At 45.1% G+C, this 27,609-nt stretch overlaps 1 protein-coding gene across 4 annotated transcripts in view; it reads right to left on the bottom strand.

The window, feature by feature from the left end:
* The window catches only part of LOC124796334 (FH1/FH2 domain-containing protein 3), a 646,429-nt gene extending 619,361 nt beyond the window's left edge, over nt 1-27,068 (bottom strand). For 3 of the 4 annotated variants that reach the window (XM_047260468.1, XM_047260466.1, XM_047260469.1), the window contains exons 1-4: nt 26,920-27,068; nt 19,939-20,188; nt 7,721-7,958; nt 3,856-4,118 (exon numbers count right to left, since the gene is read on the bottom strand). In XM_047260468.1, the coding sequence (XP_047116424.1) occupies nt 3,856-4,118; nt 7,721-7,958; nt 19,939-20,140 (703 nt within the window). In that variant the 5' untranslated portion in view covers nt 20,141-20,188; nt 26,920-27,068. The remainder of the gene's footprint in view (nt 1-3,855; nt 4,119-7,720; nt 7,959-19,938; nt 20,189-26,919) is intronic. The other variant, XM_047260467.1, reaches the window with a different exon arrangement.
* Between the last annotated feature and the right edge of the window lie 541 nt (nt 27,069-27,609).

Below are 27,609 nucleotides of genomic sequence, written 5' to 3'. Positions count from 1 at the left end.
AACAATGTACATTATTCGTCCTTTCACAGAGTTACGAGATATTAATATCATATGTTCCTAGCTCCCAGTCAAAGCGACGCGGCAGCAAATGCACAGATTATTGTCAGTTTTTCCTGAATCGAAGAAGTTGCAGATGCATTTTGATTTATTATCTCGAACAGTTTCAAGAAGTAATTATAATCATCAGAAGTTGTTTCCGTTATGCTTCGTACCATAGTTTTCGAAAATCGACTAAAAGAAGTCATGGATGCTCTGAGGCTATGTATTACTCGAATAAGATACTTTATTCGCTAAATTTTAACCTACAGTCTTCTTGATGGATGTACATAAGGGTCAGTCAAATGGAAACCGAACACCCGCCACAACGAGACTATGGAACCGTTCCATTCATAAGTCATCCCCACACGCATTATTTATCTCACTGGGGGGGGGGGGGGGGGGGGCGTCCGCGCATATCTTTCTTCGGGTCGTCAAAGATCTCAAAACCACATGGTGAAAGATCCTGGCTGTATGGAGAATGTTGCAGTGTTTTCCAATCAAATCGCCGAGGCGTAGCCTTCTTCCGATTGGCAGTGGGGGCTGACATTATCGTCCAACAGGATAATGCAGTGCGAGAGTCTTCCTGAGCGTTTTGACTTTATGGCGCTTTGCAGTTTCTGCAAAGTGTCTTCATAGTGCTCCGCATTGACTGTGGTTCTACGCCCGAGGAACTCAACGAGCTGGGGATCAACCTGTTGCACCCGCACACTGTCAATCGGTGAAGGGTATGCTTCGACAGTTTGGTTGGGAAACACTGCAGCATCCTCTGTACAGCCCGAATCTTTCACCGTCTGATTTTCACATCTTTGGCGACGTGAAGCAAGATGTGCATAGACGTCGGTTTCAGTCGGAAAAGAATGAGTGCAGTTGTGGATCCCACAGCGGGCGATCACGTTCTGCGAAACAGAAACTGATTGTCTCGTCTCCCAGTGGAACAAATGTCTTGACGCGTGGGTTGATTACTTTTGAATGGAACCATTCCATGGTTCAAATGACTCTGAGCTCTATGGGACTTAACATCTGAGGTCATCAGTTCCCTAGACTTAGAACTACTTAAACCTAAGTAACCTAAGGACATCACACACATCCATGCCGGAGGCAGGATTCGAACCTGCGACCGTAGCGGTCGCGCGTTTGCAGACTGAAGCGCCTAGAACCGCTCGGCCACACCAACCGGCTGAACCATTCCATGGTCCCATCGTGTCGGGTGTTCCGTTTTCATTTGACTGTCCCTCTTACTTAGTTGTATGCAAATAACCCCTTGTAAGTCTGTGGCTCGTGAAATCGTTTATATAGTTTCCCGGCATATCGTGCAAGGGGACGCGCTGCTCTCCCCTTACAAAGCAAAATTTTTATCACAAAGAGATTACGTTTACTGAATGCACGATCAGCAGCACAGCTACACAATGACTCCGCTCCCCAGCTACCTGTACAGGTGACAGACATACGTCCATTCATGGCGGTGTCTCAAACTCTCTGTCGCCGTGAACGGTAGGTCAGCCGTCTCCAGGTAGGGCTACACATGCAAGGTGTCCCAGAAGGAATCACTATTTAACTATGACAGGAATGATAATTCGAAGCGAAAAGGTCTAGTAAACGTGGGCTCTAAGATGCATTACTTATGAGCTATACGCACTTCTTCATCTTTACTACTGTAAAATAAATTTATTCTTCTGCAAGTTCTTTGCTTTCCGTATAATGAGAGGTGACAGCATGGACCAAAACAAGAAAAAAAAGGGTCCCGTAAAATGGACTCTAAAGCGCATGTCCTTAAGAGCTACTGTGAAGCACATCTCCCCTACTGAACAAGTTCTCACAGCTCAAAAGGTATGCATTTTAGAGCCCATGTTTATTTGACAATTTTTTCTTGCTTTTATCCGTATTATCTCCACTCAAAATATGGAAAACACGGAACTTGCAGTAGAAGAGATTTGTTTCACAGTATCGAAGATGAAATAGTTCCTATAGCTCTTAAGGTACGCAATTGAGAGCCCGCGTTTACTAGAGTTTTTTGCTTCGAATGATCGTTCCTGTCGTATATCTGAAAACTGATCATTCCTCCTGGGAAGCCCTGTGTCAGGTTTCCGACTGCCAGGACGCTACACCAGGCAGATTGACCTAACCAATTACAAAACCGTGACGCTAGATGCCACTAGATGTGGCAAAAGTGACAGAGAGAACGAAACACTAGTAAATATACAAAGTGACATTGCTGTACAACCATGAGCGTACTAAGAGATAGGCACCTTGTATTTATATGGATATTTTATCATACATGTGCTAGTAGTAGGTCCTATATGGATAAAAAAAGAGAAAGTGCAGAAGCATGTTACACACACATACTGCCTGACAAAAAATGTGAAGCATCCAAAAGATATGGTCGGAAGTAATTGTAACTTCTTACAGACCGTTGGCAAGTGTGTAGAAGATTATAGTTGCCATTCTCTTGGCAAGTAGAATGGTCACCAGTGTGCATTAGTGTTGTTCGTGTTTAGTGTTGTTGCGTAGCCTGGATAGTGTATATAAGGAGCATGAACAGTGTCAGATGTTGAATGATCACGTAAACGACATGGAGATGCTGAGTGCATGCGTGAGACAGCTTTATCAGCACCTGACAGTGTGTGAAAGGGCTGTCCATTCGACCAGTTGATCGAATCCTGCAGCATCCAGACTCGTGGGACATTCGGATTTGGTAGTGGGTCGATGTCGGAATGCATGGCAACGTGAGCGCAGGCATACTCGTCAAGGTTCTGGTCGACAAAATCCGGCCACGATTAAGGAGAATGGCTGTACTGTCCGCCAAACACATTGTAGCCCCTTTACAACTACGTCTGCCATCAGAGAACAAGTAATGGGCTCCCTGTAACATCCTGTCTCACCGTGCACCATTGGTCGGAGACTACCAGCACCTGGACAAGCGAATTGCCGTTCGTTGTGTAAGCCACAAGACAAACGGTTGGGTTTGGAGTGGTACCGTGATCAGGAGGCGTAGGCTCTGGTGAATGACTTTGCATTGTGTTCAGCGATGAGTTGCGGCTGCGACTGCGCCAGTTGATCATCGGAAGGTAGTATGACAACGATATAGAGAGGGGTTCTATCTTCCAACGTTCTGGATATGCACAGCAGTATTGCTCCTCGTATCATGGTGTGCAGAGCCAGTAGTGTGACTTCAGATCACGGCATGTAGTAACTGTGGAAACTCTGACGCTACAATGATACGTCACTTACATCCTCCGACCTCACGTGCTACCTCTCCTGCGGCAGAATTCTGGTGTCATTTTTCAACGGGACAACTCTACGCAAACGCCGCTGCTCCCAGTCGTTCAGTGAAGGCCGTTAGCCGCCGCGTTGTCTGTGGTGGGAGGTAATGCCTGAAATCTGGATTCTCGGCACGACGTTGACGCTGTGCAAGTCAGAATATTGATTCCCAAACAATTATCCGAAATGAAATGTCCCATGCATCTAGGTCCAACCACCACACCGCTTTCGAAGTCTGCTAACACCCGTCGTGCGGCCATAATTGTGTCGGAAACTTTATCACGTGAATCACCTGAGAACAAATGTCAGCTCCGAGAATGTACTGCCCTTTTATACCTGGTGTAATTGATAACGCTGCTATCTGTATATGTGCATATAGCTGTCTCATGACTTCTGTCATCTCAGTATATCAAGGCTGAAAGGCCTTGGCAAGGTGTCTGCTGTGGGTGCCATTTGTTTGTCTGGTGCGCTTGTTTACTTAAATCTGTTGTGGGAGGGTGTACAGCCTCAGCACTACAGGCGACACCGCACAGTGCCAGGGCTGTGGCCGGTGGTTACCTTGAGCGTCCTCGTCGTCGTCTTCGGCGGCGAGACCCATCTGGCGGCGGCGCAGCCTGGCGACGCCCATGGCGGGCTCGACGAGCGACGCGACGCTGCCCAGGATGTCGTCGATGTTGGTGTGCGCGCCGATGAAGCCGCGGCTGCGCCTGCGCGCCGTCCCGCCGGTCTGTTGGGCAGCCTCGACGTCGGGCCCGACGCCGGGCTCAGGTTCGGTGTCCGGCACATTGTCGTATGGCGAGCGCCGCCCGCTGTCCGCCTTACTGCAAGCGAGATAAACGTACACTATGGCAGCGTCGTAGAATCAGCAATACTTCACTTGTGACATTCATACAAATTAACAATCCGTTCGTGAAGCGAAGAGGAAGACCGGTGTTGAAGACTGAACCTTGTACGAATTTTGACACTACTGTGTGCTGGAGTTATTTGACACCTGACTTTTTTAGTTTATTTAATTCCTTAGTTTTATTAGGTTGGTGCGTATGTTCGTAGCGTTTTTGTTTCGCGTGTTGGTATTCTAATTGCTATGGTCTTATTTATCGATTGTCACTTTTTAATTGTAATTCACTGTTGTTATTTCAGTTTACGTATTGTCACTTCGAAATAGTAAGTGGAGCTCTGGATATTAGAAAATGGAGTGCCAAGTGGAGAAATCGAAAAATTTCCGACATGTTCTTCTAAAAAAATGTTCAAATGTGTGTGAAATCTTATGGGACTTGACTGCTATGGTCATCAGTCCCTAAGTTTACACACTACCTAACCTAAATTATCCTAAGGACAAACACACACACCCATGCCCGAGGGAGGACTCGAACCTCCGCCGGGACCAGCCGCACAGTCCGTGAATGCAGCGCCTCAGACCGCTCGGCTAATCCCGCGCGGCCATATTCTTCTGTTCGAGTATATTAAAGGGGTGACAGCAGGGAAAGCAGTCGGAAATATTTGCTCCGTGTATGACAATAACGCCAATGGACAGAGCATGGCGAGAAAATGGTTTCCACGTTTTTAAGCAGGATCGTTTTGACATTAGTGACTCTCCACGTTCAAGAAGACCTTCGGTGTTTGATGAAGATCGTTTAAATGCATAAATCCACAGCCACCAACGTCACTGTGCTCGAGAACTCGCAACATTTGCCTGCAATGGGGAAGGTTCAAAAATCGGGTGTGTGGGTAAGCCAAAATCACAAAAATCTGCGGGTGGCAATACGCCCATACCTGCTTGCTCGTCATCAATTGATTCGTGAACAATACCGACCATTCTTATCCTGTATCGTTACTGGTGATGGGAGGTAGTGTCTTCACGTTAACATAAGGAAAAGAAAGGAATGGTTGACACCAAATCACCTGACCACGTTCGAAGTCCGTGAGTTCCGCTCTCTCACGATGTCTAATGACTACTGAGGTCGCTGATATGGAATACGTGTATATAGCTGCAGTAACATGTTATTCGGCAACACTCGACATGGTTCTAGATGAACTCCCTTATGAACACATCGCATATTTTAGGACTGACTGAAGCTAATGAGTTTATTCAGAATTATGTCCAAATTTTTATAAATATAATATTCATGAATCTATGTGGTACTCGTGAAGATGATGTCATACAAACAAACAAATATTTAGATTTGGATTCTGGAATGAGTTTTAGGAACAAGCGAGGAACAGTAATGAACGTTGTCTCTTACGATAACTTATGTAATCGACGTGTTACACTTCTGTCTTAGTGGAAAGATAAGAGTTGGAGCAATGGATGTAGACACAGAATATTACGTATTGTGGATGTGGAGACCGGTGAGATTGAAGATGGCATTTGAACTGAAAAATTTCTAACACGTCCCTCTATGGAATTTAAGGAAGTACGGAAAATAATAATGTATCCGCGGCCGGAAAGCGAATGGTTCATTACGATAATGAACTGTCACGCTACGCCCCATAAGAAAAAGAAGATGAGGAAGACACTGTGACCTGACGGTATCAGTTATTAGCTATCCAATACGGCGTACGAATTTCCACAGCATCGAGTTGTCCCATTGTTATTGTTCAGCGCCCATTACCATATAACAAAAAGGGGAAAAATTGTGCATCTTTGCTTTCAGTGAAATGGCATGTATTTCATGCAGAATCTGGATCACTGCTGTTATCACATCCAAACCGTTTTTATTCTAGCTTCGTTATCGGTACTGATATTGTCATCACTTTGCTGCCGGAATGGAACATTCCATAAGTAGGAACTCTTGTCATGAACTCAGTTTTTGTTGTGTTCAGTGAACTGCGCGATGAAAGATAGGTTTACAACATGTATCGCGCAATGATGTTCATGTCCAAGATGGGTGTATAACAGTCAGAATGAGATAAACAAAAGTTAGCCAGGTTAGGAAGAGATACATGATAACATCCAACCATTCAAATGGCCCATCATTGAAAAGAAAAATCTTGATAAGTGCTTGTAGGACTCGAGCACCGAGGGTTCCGTGCAAACTTAATAATGTACGAGTATACAGATGGTTCATCCAACCCGGGAATCGAGTTTTGCCTGTTATCGATATCGATACTGGCAAGACATCAAAATATGAGACGTAAATGGCCGCATCTTTTGACTGCACTGACGTGGAAGCTTAAAGTTTTCACATCGGCAAGGTACCATAGACCTTACTATTTGTTACGTTTACTCGTTCCTGCGAAAAAGGGTTCTTAACAGTCGGACAGACGGACAACCAGACAGACAGACAACAAAGTCATACTATAAGGATTCCGTTTTTATCGATTGGAACCACGAAAATCAAATGGAGCTGCAGGCGTAAGTAAAGTCTCAAAAAAATGGTTCAGATGGCTCTGAGCAATATGGGACTTAACTTCTGAGGTCATCAGTCCCCTGGAACTTAGAACTACTTAAACCTAACTAACCTAAAGACATAACACACATCCATGCCCGAGGCAGGATTCGAACCTGCGGCCGTATCGGTCGCGAGGTTCCCGAATGTAGCGCCTAGAAACGCTCGGCCACTCCGGCCGGCAGTAAAGTCTCCTGCCATACTATAAAGAAGAAAATACTCAACAATTCCTCCCTCTGATAATTGAACATGGATACCTAGGAAAAATGTGGCTCGGTGTGCGAAGGAGGGGGGCAGTGTGATCTATGATATAAGACACGGATGCTTTGTTTTGAAGGAAACATTGGCCTGCTCTCATAACTGTATTGGATGCTACCTGCTAGATATGCAGTGGGCTGAAGCCTGCCGTGCTGATATGAACATGTGATACATATCATCGTGCTGAGCGTGTCCAAATGTCGATGATACTGTTGGACACCTTGGAATCCTCGCCGAATCGCCAGAGCATCTGGCACGAGTGCTGTAGCAGGATACGAAAGTGGACTGAATATCTTAGTAGGTGTAGTAGAGTGTCTTACTGGCCAGCGATCCTCCTCGCCACTGGAGCATCTCGAGTTAGAGAACGCCCTTGGGCACCTCGAAATATTTGCAGGATTACCTACACATCCGACACGACTACTCAGTTGGATGCAAAAGTGGACTAGGTCTCTCGGAATTTGTGGCACAGTGGTGTTACAGACCTGCGGTCCTCCTCTTCGCTGGAGCTGATCTCGAACATCTTTACAGAATTGTCTACACACCTGACAAGACTGCTCTGCTAGATGCAAAAGTGGATTGGGTTTCTCAGAATTTGTGGAACAGTGGTGGCACTGACCTGCGGTTCTCCTTATCGCTTGAGCTGATCTCGAGCTTGACGACACCCTCGGGCGCCTCGACATCCTTGCAGAACTGTCTAGTCATCTGACACGACTGCTCTGGTGGATGGAAAAGTGGACTAGGTTTTTCAGAATGTGTGGCACAGTGTTGATACTGACCTGTGGTCCTCGTCGCTGGAGCTGGTCTCGAGCTTGACGACGCCCTCGGGCACTTCTGCGTCCTTGCAGAGCCACCAGGGCAGCTCCCCCGACTGCTGCGGTCGGATGCGGAAGCCGGGCCCCACGCGCTGGGAGCTGGGCGCCCTCTGGAGCGCGGCCAGCTTCCTGGAGCTCGGGGCGCGCGCCAGCCCGCCGCCGGCCGCCACCTGCGCCGCGCTCGGCGTGCGGGACACACCTGCTGGCAGCGGCGCAACCTCGCTTCAGTCCTCCCTGCCTAACTGAACAGGCTGCGGGTGCCGGATCTACTCTACTGACCATTAAAATTGCTACACCGAGAAGAAATGCAGATGATAAACGGGTATTCATTGGGCAAATATATTATACTAGAACTGACATGTGATTACATTTTCACGCAATTTGGGTGCGTAGACCCTGAGAAATCAGTACCCAGAACAACCACCTCTGGCCGTAATAACGGCCTTGATACGCCTAGGCAATCAGTCAAACAGCGCTTGGATGGCGTGTACAGGTACAGCTGCCCATGCAGCTTCAACACGCTACCACAGTTCATCAAGAGTACTGACTGGCGTATTGTGACGAGCCAGTTGCTCGGCCACCATTGGCCAGACGTTTTCAATTGGTGAGAGATCTGGAGAACGTGCTGGCCAGGGCAGCAGTCGAACATTTTCTGTATCCAGAAAGGCCCGTATAGGACCTGCAACATGCGGTCGTGCATTATCCTGCTGTAATGTAGTGTTTCGCAGGGATCGAATGAAGGGTAGAGCCACGGGTCGTAACACATCTGAAATGTAACGTCCACTGTTCAAAGTGCCGTCAATGCAAACAAAAGGTGACCGAGACTTGTAACCAATGGCACCCCATACCATCACGCCGGGTGATACGCCAGTATGGCGATGACGAATACACGCTTCCAATGTGCGTTCACCGGGATGTCGCCAAACACGGATGCGACCATCATGATACTGTAAACAAAACCTGGATTCGTCCGAAAAAATGACGTTTTGCCATTCGTGCATCCAGGTTCGTCGCTGAGTACACCATCGGAGGTGCTCCTGTCTGTGATGCAGCGTCAAGGGTAACCTCAGCCTTGGTCTCCGAGCTGATAGTCCATGATGCTGCAAATGTCGTCGAAGTGTTCGTGCAGATGGTTGTTGTCTTGCAAACGTCCCCATCTGTTGACTCAGGGATCGAGACGTGGCTGCACCATCCGTTACAGCCATGTGGATAAGATGACTGTCATCTCGACTGCTAGTGATACGAGGCCGTTGGGATCTAGCACAGCGTTCCGTGTTACCCTCCTGAACCCACCGATTCCATATACTGCTAACAGTCATTGGATCTCGACCAATGCGTGCAGGAATTTCGGATACGATAAACCGCAATCGCGATAGGCTACAATCCGACCTGTATCAAAGTCGGAAACGTGATGGTATGCATTTCTTCTCCTTACACGAGGCATCACAACAACGTTTCACCAGGCAACGCCGGTCAACTGCTGTTTGTGTATGAGAAATCGGTTGGAAACTTTCCTCATGACAGCACGTTGTAGTTGTCGCCACCGGCGCCAACCTTGTTTGAATGCTCTGAAAAGCTAATCATTTGCATATCACAGCATTTTCTACCTGTCGGTTAAATTTCGCGTCTGTAGTACTTCATCTTCGTGGTGTAGCAATTTTAATGGCCAGTAGTGTACCTGTCTCTCTCTTTATCGGGAACAGCAATTTAAAAAGGAAAATAATTTCGCAATGGTGATCACACGATGCTGGTTGGTCGTCCTGTCATTATCTGCAAGCAACTCCTTTGGATACGGAATGCTAAAATGTGTAGTCGGAATGCAGCAACTGTCTGTTTTCCGATTCGCGGAACCGCTACTTCTCGTTAAAGTAGCTCCTAAATTGGCCTCAAGTGAATGAGTGCATTAATTCTAGTTCTCCCTCACCCGAGGAGAAAGCTCTGGCAGTAGCGGGAATTGGCCACATTCCTCGGGATTCACACATAGTGACCGCCCACTATGGAGGCAAGCCTGTATTGCAGTTAGAAAAACCGTAAAGGACGAATTAAATGGTGGACTCATTTTCTGTAAACAGACGAAAATCCAGCCAACATCCCTACAGATTTTTCTAAAATGTACATTATCCGATAAATCTCGGTTGCACCATTCTCCAGGGGAGGAGACAGTACAATACATCTCGGATGCCACATATTCTGTACAAAGCACTGTACGGCATAGACGTATGAAATATACTCCGTCCGTCCAAAACGTTCCGAAATTGATTTTATTCCTGTGTATAAGCGACGTGAACGGTAACTAAGGTGGTAGTTTGAACTAACAACCGTAAACAACAGATGTGTGCATTCGACCAGTGAGTTGTGAGCAGGCAGTATTAAATAGTGGACTTGCGCACGTAGTCTGCCAACGTCCTTTCGTCACAAATCGCAAAGAAGCAACATCTCTAAATCAAATGTTCAATACATTTTCCAGGTGCTTTGAAGAAGATAACAGTGTGTGCAACGTTTGTCCCTTACGCCTTGACTTCCGAACAAAAACAACGACGCGAAGTCTCCAGCCTCATCGTGGACGAAGATACTTGCTGTTATCAATACGAACCTACCACAAAACGACAAGTGCTGAAATTTACGTGAAGGTCAACGCTTTGACTACAAAACCAATATTCAAGCCAATGTGACGCGCTAGTTGAACAACATTCCGAAGGAGGATTTATCTGACATTTTCACATGATTGTGCGAACGTAACGTCTTGCGCGTTGTACTCAGGAGTGTGTGTGTGTGTGTGTGTGTGTGTGTGTGTGTGTGTGTGTGTGTGGAGATATTTAGACCACCATCTTAACTTTTATATTTATTAATCCAGTCTCAAAACTTCTTCGACAACGGAGTAAACTGCGCCTATATAGAAACAGCTTTTCATTACGTTAACAGGGTTGGAATCTTTGCAGTTCTGAAGATCTGAGGAATAAAACGTAGTTGAACGAAAGATTATGTACAACATGTACAGTGGACGGACTACACTTATGATCCAAAGGACATGAAAGGAAGGCAGTGTTTGAGAAGGGAGTGAGACGTCCACCAAATCAGTACATTGAGCAGACAGTAAACTAAGTTAAAGACGACTTCTGAAAAGGAATTGAAGTTCAAGGAACAGAAATAAAAATTTTAAGATTTCCCACTAACTTTCTAATTGTGTGAGAGACAACAAAGGCCTTGGCTCAGTTGAACGTAACGGATAGTGTCCCGGAAAGAGATTATAAGATGAACATCAACGGAAGCAAAACAAGTCTCATGAAATGTACATGTAGAAAAAACACCAGACAGTGAAGAGGGAATTATATCAGGAAATGAGATAGTAATAGTAGTAGAGGAGTTTTACTGTTTGAGGAACAAAGTAACTGATAATGCTATAAATAAAGAGGATAAAAAATGCAGACTGGCAATAGCAAGACAAGTCTAACCGGAGCGCTACGAAGAACACACAAAGACGCGAAACGCGACAAAGCAGAGCGTCCTTAATGTGAAAACCAGGCATGTTCGCTCCGTTGTGTGCAGCGACTCGAACCCTGCGATTCTATGGTGGACTCTCCGTAGCTTGACTGCAGGAAAGACAAAATTAGAAACTGGTGTTCAAGGTCTCAGCTGGAGAACTATGTGACTTTTTTTATCACTAGGCAGTCCCCGCACTGCAAATAACTATCACACTAAGAATCCCCAGACTACATTTCTAACCCTGACACTTTCCATCTAAAACACTTTCCAATAAACACAGCGAGATAAACAGAAGTGGGAATCTCTTCTCAAGCGATTGTCGACGACAGCATCAGAATTATATTGAGAAAGAATATTATGGACAGCTTAGTACCAGGCCTGACAGACCGAGCGAGGTGGCGCAGTGGTTAGACACTGGACTCGCATTCGGGGGGACGACGGTTCAATCCCGCGTCCGGCCATCCTGATTTGGGTTTTCCGTGATTTCCCTAAATCGCTCCAGGCAAATACCTGGATGGTTCCTTTGAAAGGGCACGGCCGACTTCCTTCCCCATCCTTCCCTAATCCGATGAGACCGATGACCTCGCTATCTGGTCTTCTTCCCCAAAGAACCCAACCCAGGCCTGACAGACATATTTAATTTTTCTTTTGTGAGCGAGATATGTTCCACTCAATGGGAAAAACGCACAGTCCGACCTATTCTTAAGAACGAAAACCCACAAACACGTTGTGGTTACCACCCAAGAAGCCTTTTACCCGCTGCATTCAAGCTATTGAATGTATTGTTCACGATCAAATTATTGAAAACTTACGTAAACTGTACATGACAAATATCAGTCCGGTTTTTGTAGGCACCACAGCAGAAACACGACACTAATTAGTGTAGCTGATGACCTTACATATGCCACGGAAAACCGCGAGACCAAAATATTAACACTGCCAGATTCCACCAAAGCATTTGTTACCGTCAACTTGACACAATACTCAGAAAAATGTGACAGCTAAAATTTTCGGATAGTGATTTGAAAGCAGTTTGAGAAAGAGATAGCAGAATGTTGTCTGTGGGAATGAAAAGTGGTCCTGCAAGCATGTTCTCTCATGAAAGCTAAAGAGCTCATTCCTGGTCCATTACTGTTCTCCCTGTATGTCAATGACATCTCGTCGATCCTGTCCTGTAAATATCATTTCTATGATGACCTTGAGATTTACGTAAGTGTCAGGCCTGAAGATAGAGATCCAGATGATTGATAACCTGTCTTCAGTGGAGAGATAAGCACAAAACTTAGGACCTAAACTAAATTCGAAAAAGTCAGAAATAATTTTAATATCCCATCATCAACTAATGAGTTCAGAATTCCGCGAAAAGTTTCTCCTGTTCATCAACCGTACCCAACATCAGGTCACAACACGGTGAAGTGCTTGGGTGTGACTTTGGAGGAGCATCAGCATCTCAGATAGGTAGAAAATACTGTCGTTACATACAGGAAGGCTTCCACTTGCCTCTGCTCTTAATAACTGTCGGAATATAATTCCACAGGGTGTGAAACATACGCTTGTGCAATCAGTCATTACGCCAAACCAACACTATTGTGACTTAGTCCAACACGGCACGGGTAGTGAAAACACTAAACAGTTAGAACTAACTATGAACGCTTGAGTGCGTTACATCTGCAACATCCGTCTGTCTCTGTACTTCAAACGCCCATTTAAGTTGGCTGTTGTACGGTCTGTCTACTTCATCAGCTCCTCAGTGTGGGATACCTCCTAATATCGTGTCGGATCTCCTTTTCCCGGCGAAGTCCAGCAACTCGAGGTGGCATGGACTGAACAAGTCCCCTGCAGAAATATTGAGCCTTGATGTCTCTATAGCCGTCCATAAGTGCAAATGTGCTATTGGTGCAGGACATTGTGCACGAAATGACCTTTTGATTATGTCCCATAAATGTTCGATGGAATTCATATCGGGCGATCTAGGTGGTCAAATCATTCGCTCGAATATTCCACAGTGTCCTTCAAACAAATCGCGAACAATTGTCGCCAGGTGACATGTCATCCACAAAGATTCCACCGTTGCTCGGGAACATGAGGTCCATTGATGGTTGCGAATGGCCTCCAAGGATCACAACTGAGCAATTTACAGTCAATGATCGATTCAGGTGGATCAATATGCCCAAAGCATTAGAAGTAAACACAGCCTACGCCATTATGGAGTCACCATCAGTTGCGCAGTGCCTTGTTGACAACCTGGTTCCATGGTTTGGTGGGTCCTGCGCCACACTCGAACCCTACCATTAGCTCTTACCATATGAAATCGGGACTCAGAACCAGGCCACGGTTTTACTGTGGTCTAGGATCCACCCGATTGGTCACGAGCCCAGGAGAGGCGCTGCAGCAAAGGCATTCGCGTCGGTTGCCTGCTGGGATAATCCAGAAAGGGCAAATTTCACTGCATTGTCCTACAGGGTAAATGCCACATTGATTTCTACGATTATTTCACGCAGGTTTGCTTGTCTTTTAGTACTGACAACTCTATGCAAAAGCTGCTGCTCTCGGTCGGTAAATGTAGGTCGTTGGCCACTGCGTTGTCCGTGGTGAGACGTAATGCCTAAAATTTGGAATTTTCGGCACACTCTTGACGCTGTGAATATCGGAATATTGAATTCGTTTAGGACTTCCGAAATAAAATGTCCCAAGTGTCTAGCTCCAACTAGCATTAGGCGTTCAAAGTCTGTTATTTCCCGTCGTGCGGCCACAATCACGTCGGAAACCTTTTCATACGAATCACCTCATTAATATGTGTACATCGTTATCCCACGAGTTTTGTCACCTAATTATACAAGTGAATCACGTAAGTCTTACACCGCAAATATTAGGAAATGGAGAGTTCTATTGGTGTGCGGTTTTGACAGAATGGGTTGGTAATCAGGAGCCTGTACTGTTAGACATTAAACAGATTTTAATAATACTTATGAAGTGTATTTTTGTGCAGACATACACTTTTTCAAATGAAACAATGCCTATTGACATTAACAAGCTAAAAGTAGCGTAAATTAGTGTGTCAGTGGTGTTTGTTGCAGGATTCTAGTGAGAGTCGTTCAGTAGATGCCGTTGTGTGAAAAGTTTTCACACCGACGCTTGTTTGTGCCCATTCAACCTGCGTAGTTGCTAGGTACGATGTTATTATATTTGCTTACAGTGTTCTTGTGTGATCCTTGAGTGTTTTACGAGTTGCTAGTCATTTAGTGTGTGGCAGTCTAAGCAGTAGGTTGTGGGTGGACAATGGGATTTATCAATGCAGCAAATGCCAACATGCTTATGGTGTAAGGAGAGTGTAGGAAGAATGCAGTTCGTTCTTGTACGGTGTAAGCGGCTAGATATCCCAATAGATGTGACCATCTTGACAAATATTTATCAGCTCGTCAACCAGTTACGTAAAATTGCTAGTGTAGCATTTAGACAACTTAACAGAAGGAAACAACTGACGGCAGAAGAGGAGGAAATCAATGTTCTTGTTGCTATTGCAGTTGATCCGCATGTTAGCTCTCATGCAAGCGGACGAGGAAGTGGTATGAGTCAGGCAAGTGTCCTATGCATTCTTCATCTACACAGGTTCCATCCCTATCATATTTATCTCCATCAAGAGCTGCATGGAAATACTCCAGATGTATCATGTATCTTGTTTAGTGATGAAGCCACATTTACCAATCATTCAATGAACCCTCTGCTAGGCACTTAAATGTGATTTGCAGAGTATCCATGTAGATGTAGATGGTAAGGTAAACTGTCGAAACATGTACTATTGGTCTATTGACAATCCGTGTTGGCTTTGTCAAGTGGAACGTCGGCGTCCATGGAGTGTAAACGTGAGGTTTGGGATAGTGAACCATCAGCTCATAGGCCTGTGTTTCATGGAGGGATACTGAACGCGCACAAGTATCGCAGCCTCCTAACGGATCATCTTCCACGTATGGTAAAAGACGTTCCTCTGCGGAGTATGGGGAACATGTGGTACCAACAGCCCAAAGTGCACGTAGTACTACAGCATGTCTGCACGAATTGTTTTCCAATCGTTGGATTGGATTCATAGGTCTCTTCCCCGGATTTGGTGCCTGTAGACTTTTTTCTGTGGGTAAAGCTGAAAGACGCTGTCTAGAAGGAGATACCAACTACATTCGATGATATGCAACGAGGTATTACTGCAGCCTACTTGGACATCTCCGGTGAAATGCTTGCACATGTGCAACTGTCGTGCCATACCAAACTGGAAGCGTGTATTGCCGCTGCCGGCGGTTATTTTGAACACATCTTGTGATGGTGAGTTGTCTCATTACTGGTCAGAATCCATATAATTAGTGTATGAGCCCGTGGTGTTCTCCGTGTGCGCTACCACATCTGTTGTACAAGTGTCGGTGTGGAAACTTTTCAAATACGACATCTCGTCCTGCAATAAACACCACTGACATTCTAATTTGCCGTACTTTTAGTTTGTTAACATCAATAGGCATTGTTCCCTTTAAAAAGTGTATGTTTGCACAAAAAATACACTTTCTAAGTATTATTACAGTCTTTTTATTAGCTAACAATCCGAGGTTCTGACAACCAACTCATTTTGTGAAAACCGCACACCGATAGCACTTTCCATTTCCGCAATATTTGTGGTGCAAGTTTTACATGATTAACATTGTATATATGCCTCAGTACTTGGCATTAGACGTCAAGTACCTGTCATCCCATCATAACACCAATGCAAGATCTAACTTATCTAGTTTCCTAGCTGAGCTCATCTATAAAATAGAGACGTCTGAAAATTCATCCTCTGTTGCTGTTGTCCGCTTCTGGAACGGACTACCCCGCACTCTGCAAAGTAATCAATTATATCGACATTTTCTTTCTCTGAGTTGCCAAGCTGGTCTCTTACACCTTGAACAGATGATAATTCAAATGTCTCCCAGGACAAGACGCCCAGTTTAGTATGCGATTGTCTCATACCAGTGTTTTTGGGATGAGTGTTTTTTATTCTTAAGAAAATTTTCGTGCAGTTCTGAACGTTCGAGGTCACGCACTTCCCTTGTTAGACTACGTGGCTTATTACTGAAACTAATGTGCGTTCTGTTCTTTGTAGAAGTGTCTTCACCATGAAATCTACGCTCTTATTCGCGTTAAGTTCAATTAATAAGTAACCCTGCAACTAAAAATGAAGTCTCATACTACTTCTTGACAGCAGAACAGTTTCCTTTGGTAGACAATGGGCTAAGGAGAATGAGATTGAATATAACAGTTTTAAGTACCAAAATATATAATAAAATAAATATTTATGTGAAAAGTATTTCAGAATAAAGATGACTGTTCGTATTCCGGATTGTCATATTCAACTCCATGAAAAACCATGAAGCTTGCAGGTTCGTCTGTTGCTAGTGTCAGCTTCCACAGTCTCCATATTTTAGATCTGAAGATGACATAATGCGAGCGAAACCAATCACTGGAATAAATACGCGCCATCCAGACTGTGTTTTATTGCAAACCACCCAATATCGTTCAAATAACCATAAACAGGAATATCATAGACCAAGTATCTTGCACTCACTATTCACTACCTTGTACTCATCTTTGCATATCCCACATCCCCAGTTTCCATATAAATCATTGACGTCCACACTGCTCATTCACCTTACTTGCATGTTTAAATAAACACGATGCCTGAAAAAAGAGTGGGGCCCCCATTACTGGATGACGAATGGAAATGAAATCACACGTGTTGAGATGGTACGTGATGTTGTTTCAGTCATTACCATATCGCGCCAAATTTACAAAGAAATTGGCAGTAACAGCCCACTTATCAGGATGACGTTGCATCCCCTCTGTCCTTGACACATGCACTGATTCGGTTGGGTAGGGTGTCATAAAGGTGTTCGATCCTCTCGTGAGGCAAACTGGCCTACAGCTTTTGTTAACTGGTCCTGGGTACTGCCACTGGGGCAGAGATGACGTCCGGGATGGCCCCACACATGTTCTGTTGTGGACAAATAAAGGAACTTTGCTGGCCACAGCAGTATCTCAACATCATGTAGACAGTGCATAGTGACACGTGTCATGTGCGCACGTGTGGACGGACATTGTCCTCTTGAGAAATGGCGCTTCAGTATTGTGGCATGAGGGGTAACACATGAGGACGCAGAATGTTCGTGACCTATCAATGTGCCACTAAAGTTCCCTCAGTCGCTACTAACCATGACCTGAAGTCATACCCTATTGCGCCCCAAACAGTGACGCCGGTACTAACACAGCTGTGCCTTTTCAAAACATTAGAATGAAAACCGTGGTTCATCGCTGAACACAATGAGACACCATTCGTCAGCTGTCCATGCTTCCTGGTCAGGACACCACTCCAAACTCAGCCTTTTGTACAGTGGTGTTAACAGCAGCCTACGCATCGGACGGTAATTCCTTTGTCCGACAGCTGTAGTCTCTGACCAATGGTGTGGGATGACATAGAATGTTGCGATGGTTCCGGGACTTGTTCTCGAAGGCAGATGTGAAAAGTTTCCGATGTGCTTGGTACATAATACAGTGATCCTCCCTCGTGCTGATGAGACGTGGTCGACTAGAACTGTGGTGTCACCGCCAGACACCACACTTGCTAGGTGGTAGTTTTAAATCGGCCGCAGTCCATTAGTACATGTCCGACCCGCGTGTCGCCACTGTGTGATCGCAGACCGAGCGCCACCACAAGGCAGGTCTCGAGATACGGACTAGCACTCGCCCAGTTGTACGGACGACGTAGCTAGCGATGCACACTGACGAAGCCTCGCTCATTTGCAGAGCAGATAGTTAGAATAGCCTTCAGCTAAGTCAATGGCTACGACCTAGCAAGGCAACATTAGTAACATTGCATGTATCTAAAGAGTCTCACTTGTATCGCCACAATCTCCAGATGTACCAAAAGGATGGATTAAAGTTAAGTATTCCAGAAGCTACGTACTTTTCTTTATAGCATTCATTACGTATCCTGTTTCAGACCTCACGCCATCCTGCTTTAGCTTAGCGCGTGCCTTTCGGCTTCCTCTCATTGTGTCTAGGCTGTCTTGTCTAGACACAACAAGAACAATGGTGGCGTGTATGTCTGCCCTCATGTTCCCTTGCAATCCAACATTAGGCCACTGTCACATGCGAATGCCCCACAAATCTGGATATTGCGCTCTTCGACCATTCGGGCAAGTGGAGCCCACAATGAGGCTAAAAAACACTGTTATGTTCTGGTAACGTTGTCTCGCACGAGTAAACAGCATCTCTGTCCTTTACATTGATCGCTCAACATCCGACGGTTTTCAGCCTCTTGCGTACCCTAGCATGTATGGCAACAACACTAAACATGAACAACACTTATGCACTCTAATGGGCATTATACCTGTCACAGAGAACTGCAATTCCAACAATTTACTTACCCTCCAATGTTGTTTACTTGCAGGAAATTATATTGACATCTGGTCACATGTTCTGGGTGCTTCACGTTTTTGGCACACAGTGTACATATGAACAAAAATCATTCGACATTTGGCAAACCATTCATAAAAAGAACTTTTTAAAGAAGACTGGTAACCAGAATTAGTAGATAAGTTGAAATCATCATACTACCATAGGTCTAGCCAGGGGAAGGTAAGTAAACGGTGGTGGTGCAATATTTTGTCGTGTTTGTCGTCAACAAATGCGCATTGCTTCAGCCAACGTGAAATTAGGCCAAAAAATCAGTGACAAACGAAGAAATACCTGGGAAATGTGCAAGAAGATGACAGTTCAGATATAAGTGGAGATCACACAAAATCTTTCATACATAGTAAACGTCACACTTCGATACCTTTTGTAACGAACTGTTTTGAGATGTAGAAGCAAACCAGAAATGTAAATATGTTTCACTCCAAACAACTACCAATATTTTAAGTCATCAAAGCGAAACTCATTTAGTTCAATAAATACATATTTTTTTAGTAGTTGAAAAGATGGATTTGAAATACCTTTAATAATTTAAAGCAACTGCAGACAATATGGCTACACAAATGTAAAATTTATACTGTGTCTGTTCGTATAGAAGAGAATTGTCTGACAAGTCTAGATGTAAAGGGTGTTATCAAGGAAGACAGCCATGTTGACTTGAAGCACAGGGCGTGTGGCACAGACAGGCAGAGTGGAGTACAGACAGAGAGTGCACAACAGAGAGAGTTTGGAGGACGGAGAGAGTATGGAATACAGAGAAGGTAAGGAATACAGGCAGAGAATAAAATAGAGACAGTGTGGAGTACAGACTGGGTGTGGAATACAGATAGAGAGTGGAGTACAATAGGGTGTGGAGTACAACAGGGTGAGGAGTACAAAAGTGTGTGGAGTACAACAGGGTGGTGAGTACAACAGGGTGGAGAGTACAACAAGGTGGAGAGCACAAAAGGGTGGAGAGTATAAAAGGGTGGCGAGTACAAAAGGGTGGAGAGCACAAAAGGGGTGGAGTACAACAGGGTGGAGAGTACAAAATATTGTGGAGTACAGATAGGGTGTGGAGTACAGATAGGTTGTGGAGTACAGATAGGGTGTGGAGTACAGAGATGGTGTGGAGTACAGAGATGGTGTGGAGTACAGAGATGGTGTGGAGTACAGACAGGGCGTGGAGTACAGACAGGGTGTTGAGTAGACACAGGGTGCAGAATACCGACCACCGGCCAGCTGGAGGCTACTGGCGATGCGAGCCACACCCTCGGGCACCTCGGCGTTGGGGTCCAGCCACCAGGCGCGCTCCCCAGACTGCACGTGCCGGATGTGTCGCGCCAGCTTCTCCTTGTCCTTGTCCTTGTCCTTGTCCGTGGGAGCCTCGCCGGAACCGCTGAAGAAGCTGGTGACGGGTGCCAGCGCACGCATCAGGAACGACTTGGCCTCCTCCCTGTCTGCCGGCTTCTCCACAGGCTCCTGAGCACAAGAGACGGTAGCATCAGCACACTTGCGGAGGGTCAATTGCGAGTCCGTTGAGAGGAGGTTCAGAGTAACAGCTGCCGATGGGATTCTTCTTGGGACGGGCGTTTTATTCCCCTTCGTGGGCCCGCCGTGGAGCGACTACCTGGCTTTTGGTGGCGCCTAATGGTAGCTATTACAATGTGATTGTTTCCGTGAGAAATTAAAGTACCTGGACTTTGAAGTGAATGTCCACCCTTGTAGTTATGAACGATTACCCTGTTTTGGCTATGCGGATATTTCTGCTGAAGTTGGAAGGAAGCAGTTGGAATCGGTGTATATATTGTTAGCGATGTGCATTTCCAAATACAGTGATGGGATCTCGGAATCTTTCGATTGCAGGTAGGGTAATTATCTTTGGTGTTGGAATAGTTACAGTTTTAATCGTGTCTCGTCGCTAAAAACGAGGCTGGTGACCCCACTCCTATCGAAACTGTACCTGAAGAATAGTAGTGCCGAGAGTTATCCTCTTTTCTAAATCTTATGATCCATAATATTAGAGTGTTGTGGTGTGTGATGTCCTTAGGTTAGTTAGGTTTAAGAGTTCTAGGGGACTGATGACCTCAGATGTTAAGTCCCATAGTGCTCAGAGCCATTTGAACCATTTTTTTAAATGGAAATGACTAATAATGAGGGTCCAAAGATCTATGGTAAGAGTTGGGAAGAATCAGATCAAACTACACTTGAAGGCTGTATTGGTTTGTTCTTTCTGGCTGGTGTATATAAATCGAATGATGATTCAACAAAGAGTCTATGGGATCCAGAAACAGGTAAAGCTATCTTCTCTGCCGCTATGGCACAGGAACGATTATGTTGCATCTCACGTGTTAACGTTTGAATGATAAGTCTGATAAAGGAGCAAGAAGAGCAAATGACAAGTTAGCACCAACAAGAGCTCTGTGGGGAAAGAGTACGGAAATACTTTCGAAACTGTTTCTGGCAAAAATGTGGCTGTACATGAGCTAATAAACGCTCGTATCATTATGACTCAAAACAGCATGGGCGTACAGCTTTTTTAATAAAAAAGAAGGAGGGGTAAGAAGATTCGTGAAATTCTTCATGAGCAATTCCCTAATTCTAGCATTCCTGCAAAAATTAATCCTTAGAAGATGGTAACAAAATAGCGCCCCATCGTCGGTGTCTCCAATTCTAAGCATATTTGTAACTCATCAGGTAGCACTTTGCAGAAAGTGACTGCTAGCCCGAAGAATTTGTCAGGTCGCTTCAGCAAAAAATAGGTGTTAAAAATACAACCGGTCATTCTGTACTTAGGTCTTTACACCTGAAAACTTACCAAGATTCATGTGCTGAGGTATTACTTACAGCTGATAAAAAAAGAGCATCAAGTGTTGCGAGTGGTTGCTTAAGTCGTTGTGGATGGAAAACTTGACCCGACACTGTGACGAAGCTTGTTTTTACCTTTGTGTCCATGTGAGTATCCAGAGTAATTACCACTGGTACCGTGAAAACTCTCACGTGGGGCATCACCATCGTCCTCGAGGTAAAGAAATGGAATTTGGTGCGCGTTTTTGACAGCCACGCTATCGGGTCAGTGTTCTTTCGAACCACTGTCAGTACTGACGTTTCTTTTATTGTAACTTCCAGTTAATGTCTTGTCTGCCAGTGATTTTTGCCTACGGTGATATATAGAAGGGAAAGCGTATGAAAATAGCCCCAAAACGATACGCTAGCAGGATTAAAATGTACGCTCGAATACTGAAACAACGGATGTTACAGTTCGGCGTAAAGTGAGACTGACTGTGGTTTCACGATCACAAACGTACATAGAGAGACAGGGCGACCACTTTAAACATATATCACAATTTTTAAAATTATTTTATTATTTGGAAGGAAATGGTGCTTTTTAAAATGGTTCAAATGGCTCTGAACACTATGGGACTTAACATCTGAGGTCATCGGTCCCATAGAACTTAGAACTGCTTAAACCTAAGGACGTCACACACATCCATGCCCGAGGCAGAATTCGAACCTGCGACCGTAGTGGTCACGCGACTCCAGACTGAAGCGCCTAGAACCGCTCGGCCACACGGCCGGCGGTGCGCTTTAATGATTGGATGTACCTATTATGAACGCAGAGGTGCTTTTATCTTGCAAATAGTGCGAATGAAAAGAGAATTCAAGACAAATGTAGATACTATAGTGAAATCACATAAACTTTCAGGTAGAAGCGACTAAATTTTAAGGAATAAAATCAGAACTAACAATTCTAAATGGGCTAAAAGTATTCACATTTTTTCGCTCTTAACAAAAAACAGCTGTTTTCATGAAGAGACTTTCCAGGAGACATTGTACAAGACAGAGCACAATGCAAAATTTCAATTGACAGATGAAGTCTTATGGAAAAACCGTACATCAGATGTGATATAAAAACTTGACAGGAGAACCTAGAAAAGTTTCGTCGCGACGTGAAGAGATCTTGAGAGAAGAATAAAGGAGGTACGAATACAACAGCTCGTTAAGTTCATTCGCGCTCTTTATGTGATCGTAACCTAGTCTGACATTGAAAATATTATGCACTCTGAGAAAAAAAGACGCACCACGCAAAAAAATTACCCAACTGGGACGGAGATCGGTAGATGTGATGACATGTACAGACAAACAAATGATTACAATTTCAGGAAAATTAGATGATTCATTCAAGAGAAAGGGTCTTACAAACTGAGCAAGTCAATACCGCGTCAGTCCTTCTCTGTTCCTTATGCAAACAGTTATTCGACTTTCCATTGATTGATACAGTTGTTGGCTGTCCTCCTGAGAGATATAATGTCCAATTCTGTTCAATTGGCTCATCAGATCGTCAAAATGCCAAGCTGGTTGGAGGGCCCTGCCTATAATGCTCCGAACTTTCTCAGTTGGGGAGAGGTCTCGCGACTTTGCCCGTCAAGGTAGGTTTTGGCAAGCACGAAGACAAGTAGTAGAAACTCTCACCGTGTGCGGGTGGGCATTATCTTGCTGAAATGCAAGCCGACGATGGCCTGCCATGACAAGCAACAAAACAGTGCGTAGAATATCATCGACGTAGCGCTGTGCTTTTAAGGTGCCGCGGATGACAACCAAAGGGGTCCCGCTGTGTAAAAAAATGGCACACCAGACCGTCACATCTGGCTGTCGAGCTGAATGCCGCGTGACAGTCAGGATGGTGTCTCACCGCTATCTGGGGTGTCTCCAGGTACGCATTCTCTGGCTATTGGGGCTTAGAATCTCACTGACTCGAGTAGAATTGTTTTCAGTGATGAGTCTCCTCTTGGATTTGAGCCCCAAAACTCAACTTATGAAGCTCTTTCTCTTGAATAAAACATCCAGTTTTTCTGAAATTCTCGCCGTACATGTACATGTACGCCACATCTACCAATTTCCGTCTCTTTCGGGTGATTCCTCGGTGGAACGCCTTTCTCTGTCTTAGAGTGTGTTAGGGATACTGTCGGTCATTTGAGTTGTACACTCGCAGAGAAACAACTAGTATTCAAACGTTGCACTAGGCAAGACAGTATCAATTTATTTCCCCTTCATGTATACATGTTTCATAACATCATGGGTTATTTTAAGTTGGTTGTTAATCTATAATAATACAGTATCGTACCTGTGGCTTAAATACAGAATTATTGTAAGATCACAGTTATTTTATTTTACAAATTTCCATTTGAAATATTTCGCCATCGCCATCATTAGTTCAAAGACTACGGGATATAAAAAAATGTAGATACTATGCAGCTCATCAAAGCTTACCACGCCTGCGTTTTGCAACTACCACTGTGAATGTCCTCTTATCGATCTGCTGATGGCGAGGGCGTAACGCGTGTTAAAACAAAAAAACATTGGGATGAAGTAAAAAGTTCTGCGTGTAAGAGCTAAAAACATTCATTTATCCCATTGCTCATTTTTTCTTCTAAATTTTCACTTATGGTTTAGCTTGTCAAACTTTTAGGTAATTTATGGCTTTTACATACATTCTGCTTGTTGCAGTGAGTTTTAGCCATTTTACACTGTTGAAAATGTAAAGTATTACACTACGATACACAGGTCAGATGTAGAGGGTGCTTTAAAGTCTTTGCAGCAAAATATGTCTAGAGGTGATAATTACTTCACGACTGCAGTGGCTTTACCGCTGAGAGGCGCCAGGGCGAAGGCACTATGCGGCGTGCGTAAGCCTTGTGTGTTGTCTATAATCCTGTCAACTCTCCATATGGAAGGGGATCCGTTCACCGAAATTAGAGTTCTTGATTTGCTTCGAAACTCTCTTTCTCTGATTAGCGACAGTCATTCTTAATACTTCACTCACACTGGCGTAAGCAACGTGCAGAACACAGGAGACCTGCTAGTTGGACGAAAACTCGTCGTCGCCGGGAAGCAACAGCAAAAATTTAGTCTCTCATACTAGGTGTTCCCCAAGACGTGATCTGACGTCCCTAGAGATTCGATACAAAGATTTTAAACGTCCTGCATATAAAACTTTATGTAGATGTTCATCAAATGGTTAAACTTTCATTCTGTTTGGAACTTATGTCTATTATGAGCATTAGTAAGATGTGTGTTAGATGACAGTTTGGCTTTAGGAAAGGTAAAGGAGTCAGAGAGGCACTTATGACGTTGCTAATAGAAGCAAGACTAGAGGAAAATCATGACACATTCATACGATTTGCAGACCTGGAAAAAGAGTCAAATGGTGAAAAATGTTCGAAATTCTGAGAGAAATAGAGGTAAGCTGTGAGGAAATACGGGTAATACACAATACGTACATGAGTCAACAGGGAACAGGAAGAGTGAAGGACCAAGAACGAAGAGCTCGGATAAAACAGGGTGCAAGACAAGGATGTAGCCTTTCGCCCCTACTGTTCAGTCTATGTATTGAAGAAGCAGTGATGGAAATAAAAGAAAGGTTCAACAGTGAAGTTAAAATTCAAGGGGAGAGGATATCAATGATTCGCTGATGAGATTACTGTCCTCAGTGAATGTGAAGGAAAATTACAGTATCTGTGGAATGGAATGAACAGTCTGATGGGTGCAGAATACGGATTGAGAGTAAATCGAAGAAAACCGAAAGTAATTATAAGTACCAAAATGAGAATAGCGAGAAATTTAACATCAGAATTGAGGATTACGTAGTAGATGAAGTTAAGGAATTCTGGTAGCTGGGCAGCGAAATAACCAATGACAGACGGAGCAAGGAGGACATAAAAAGCAGCCTAGCACTGGCAAAAAAGGCATTCCTGGTTAAGAGAAGTCTACTGGTATCAAACATAGGCCCTAATTTGAGGAAGAAATTTCTGAGAATATGCATTTGGAGTGCAGCTTGTACGGTAGTGAAACATGGTCTGTGAGAAAACTGGAAAAGAAGAGAATCGAAGCATTTTAGATTAGGTGCTACAAAAGAATGTTGAAAATTAGGTGGACTGATAAGGTAAGAAATGAGGAGGTTCTCTAGAGAATCGGTGAGGAAAGGGATATATGGAAAACAATAACAAGCAGAACGGACAAGATGGTAGGACATCTGTTAAGACATCACGGAAGAATGTCCATGTTGCTAAAAGGAGCGTAGAAGGTAAAAACTACACAGGAAAACAGCACTACTTTGAGATGAAAGCCAGCCATTGTGGCCGAGCGGTTCTAGGCGCTTAAGTCCGGAACCGCGCTGCTGCTACGGTCGCAGGTTCGAATCCTGCCTCGGGCATGGATGTGTGTGGTGTCCTTAGGTTAGTTAGGTTTAAGTAGTTCTAACTTCTAGGGGACTGATGACCTCAGAAGTTAAGTCCCATAGTGCCCAGAGCCATTTGAACCATTTTGAAACTGCACGATTTGTCGGGTGTTCGAGGCGTGCTGGGGTGAGTGTCTTCAGCACTTGACAAAACTAAGGTGAAAGCACGACCAGACGTCGTGGAGTTGGGTGGACGTCGTAGGCTGGTCAAAAAAAAAGTTTAAGTAGTTGTAAGTCTAGGGGACTGACGACCTCAGATGTTAAGTCCCATAGTGCTCAGAGCCACTTGAATTTTTTTTTTTTTTTTTTTTTTTTTTTTTTTTGAGATGAAGAGGCTGAGACAGAAGAGAAATTCGTGGTGGGCCGCATCAGACGAGTCATCATACTGAAGCAAAAAAAAAAAGAAAAAAGAAAAAAAATTGTTTTCTTATCCCTGTCAAGCAAATGAGGGTACCGAAAAACGCAGTGGTGTGAACTTCAGTGTGGAAGTCTTGTAGTATCCTGCTAGAAGAAACCCATTTTGTGCCCTGGCCATGAAGCGTAACACAAGGTTTACCATTCTTCCAATATACTGGCTAACATTTAGCCTCCCTTCAAAGATTACCCAAATCAGTCCTATTATCGTCTCCAATAGGATTTCGACAATAATTGCTTTCTGTGACCTTTGAACAGGTCGTCGAAAGTCATGCCATCACCGATCTGATCGCCACAAACAGAAGCGCTGGACTCCACAGGATATCACTCAGTGTCCCAGTTCGTCCCTGGTTCGAAATCGTGCACGTCTTTGCGTGTAATAGTGTTGGTTAACGTGAGATACAAGGACTGTATGTTAGCTCGTATGAGCGGTATTTAAGCAAAGGGTGTAAAGTAAATCAGTCCAAATAGGAGACAAACAGGTGACCTGCATACGACGGAATTTTGTTGGTCGTAATGTTATAAGAAGTAAACGAAGTCGGTGGCAGACAAAGAGACAGACCTGCTCAGACTCTGACTCTGTGCTGGACGTCTCCTCGGAGGACTCCGTCTCGCTGCTGCTGCTGCTGCTGCTGCTCTCTGAGGCAGAGGCGGAGGCGGCGGCTGGGTGCTGGCCAGTGCCGGGCGCTGCCGGCGCCGTCACCAGCACCTTGGGCGCCGAGCTGCTGGCGGAGATGCGGGCCTCCGCCCCCGCAGGCGCGGCCGGCGCGTTGGCGATGGCGCCGTCGGAGCCGGAGCGCAGCTTGCGGCGCACGGCCGCCTCCAGGTCGACGTTGAGCGCCGACTTGCGGAAGTCCTTGTTGCCGGCCCTGGGCGCCACGGGCGGCAGCTTCCGGCCCAGGCCCGCCCCCGCCGTCCCCGACGACTGGGAGCGCGACAGCGGCCCCTGGGGGCCGGGCGGCGGGGGCGGTGGAGGCGCGGGCGGCGGCTTGTCGGCACCGGCTGCGCCTGCCACAACAGACACGACATCCTCACTCGACAGCACAGCTAGCGGTGCAGTGTGGCATCGCGAGGATGACCTACACTTCGCACAGCTCAGAACTCTTCCTTCGCAGTTTCCTTTCAGTCTCCCACCCGATTGCACTGTGCAGCTACAGTGTTCCCTCCTCTACTTCTCTCGAAGGAACGACACGGATTCAGAGAAAACCACTCGTGTAAACCACCGCTCACTTTATTGATATGCGGTATCTTG

The sequence above is a fragment of the Schistocerca piceifrons genome, chromosome 4 (assembly GCF_021461385.2).
Source record: "Schistocerca piceifrons isolate TAMUIC-IGC-003096 chromosome 4, iqSchPice1.1, whole genome shotgun sequence".
Classification (NCBI taxonomy): domain Eukaryota; kingdom Metazoa; phylum Arthropoda; class Insecta; order Orthoptera; family Acrididae; genus Schistocerca; species Schistocerca piceifrons.
This window is presented reverse-complemented; position numbering and strand designations above follow the sequence as displayed.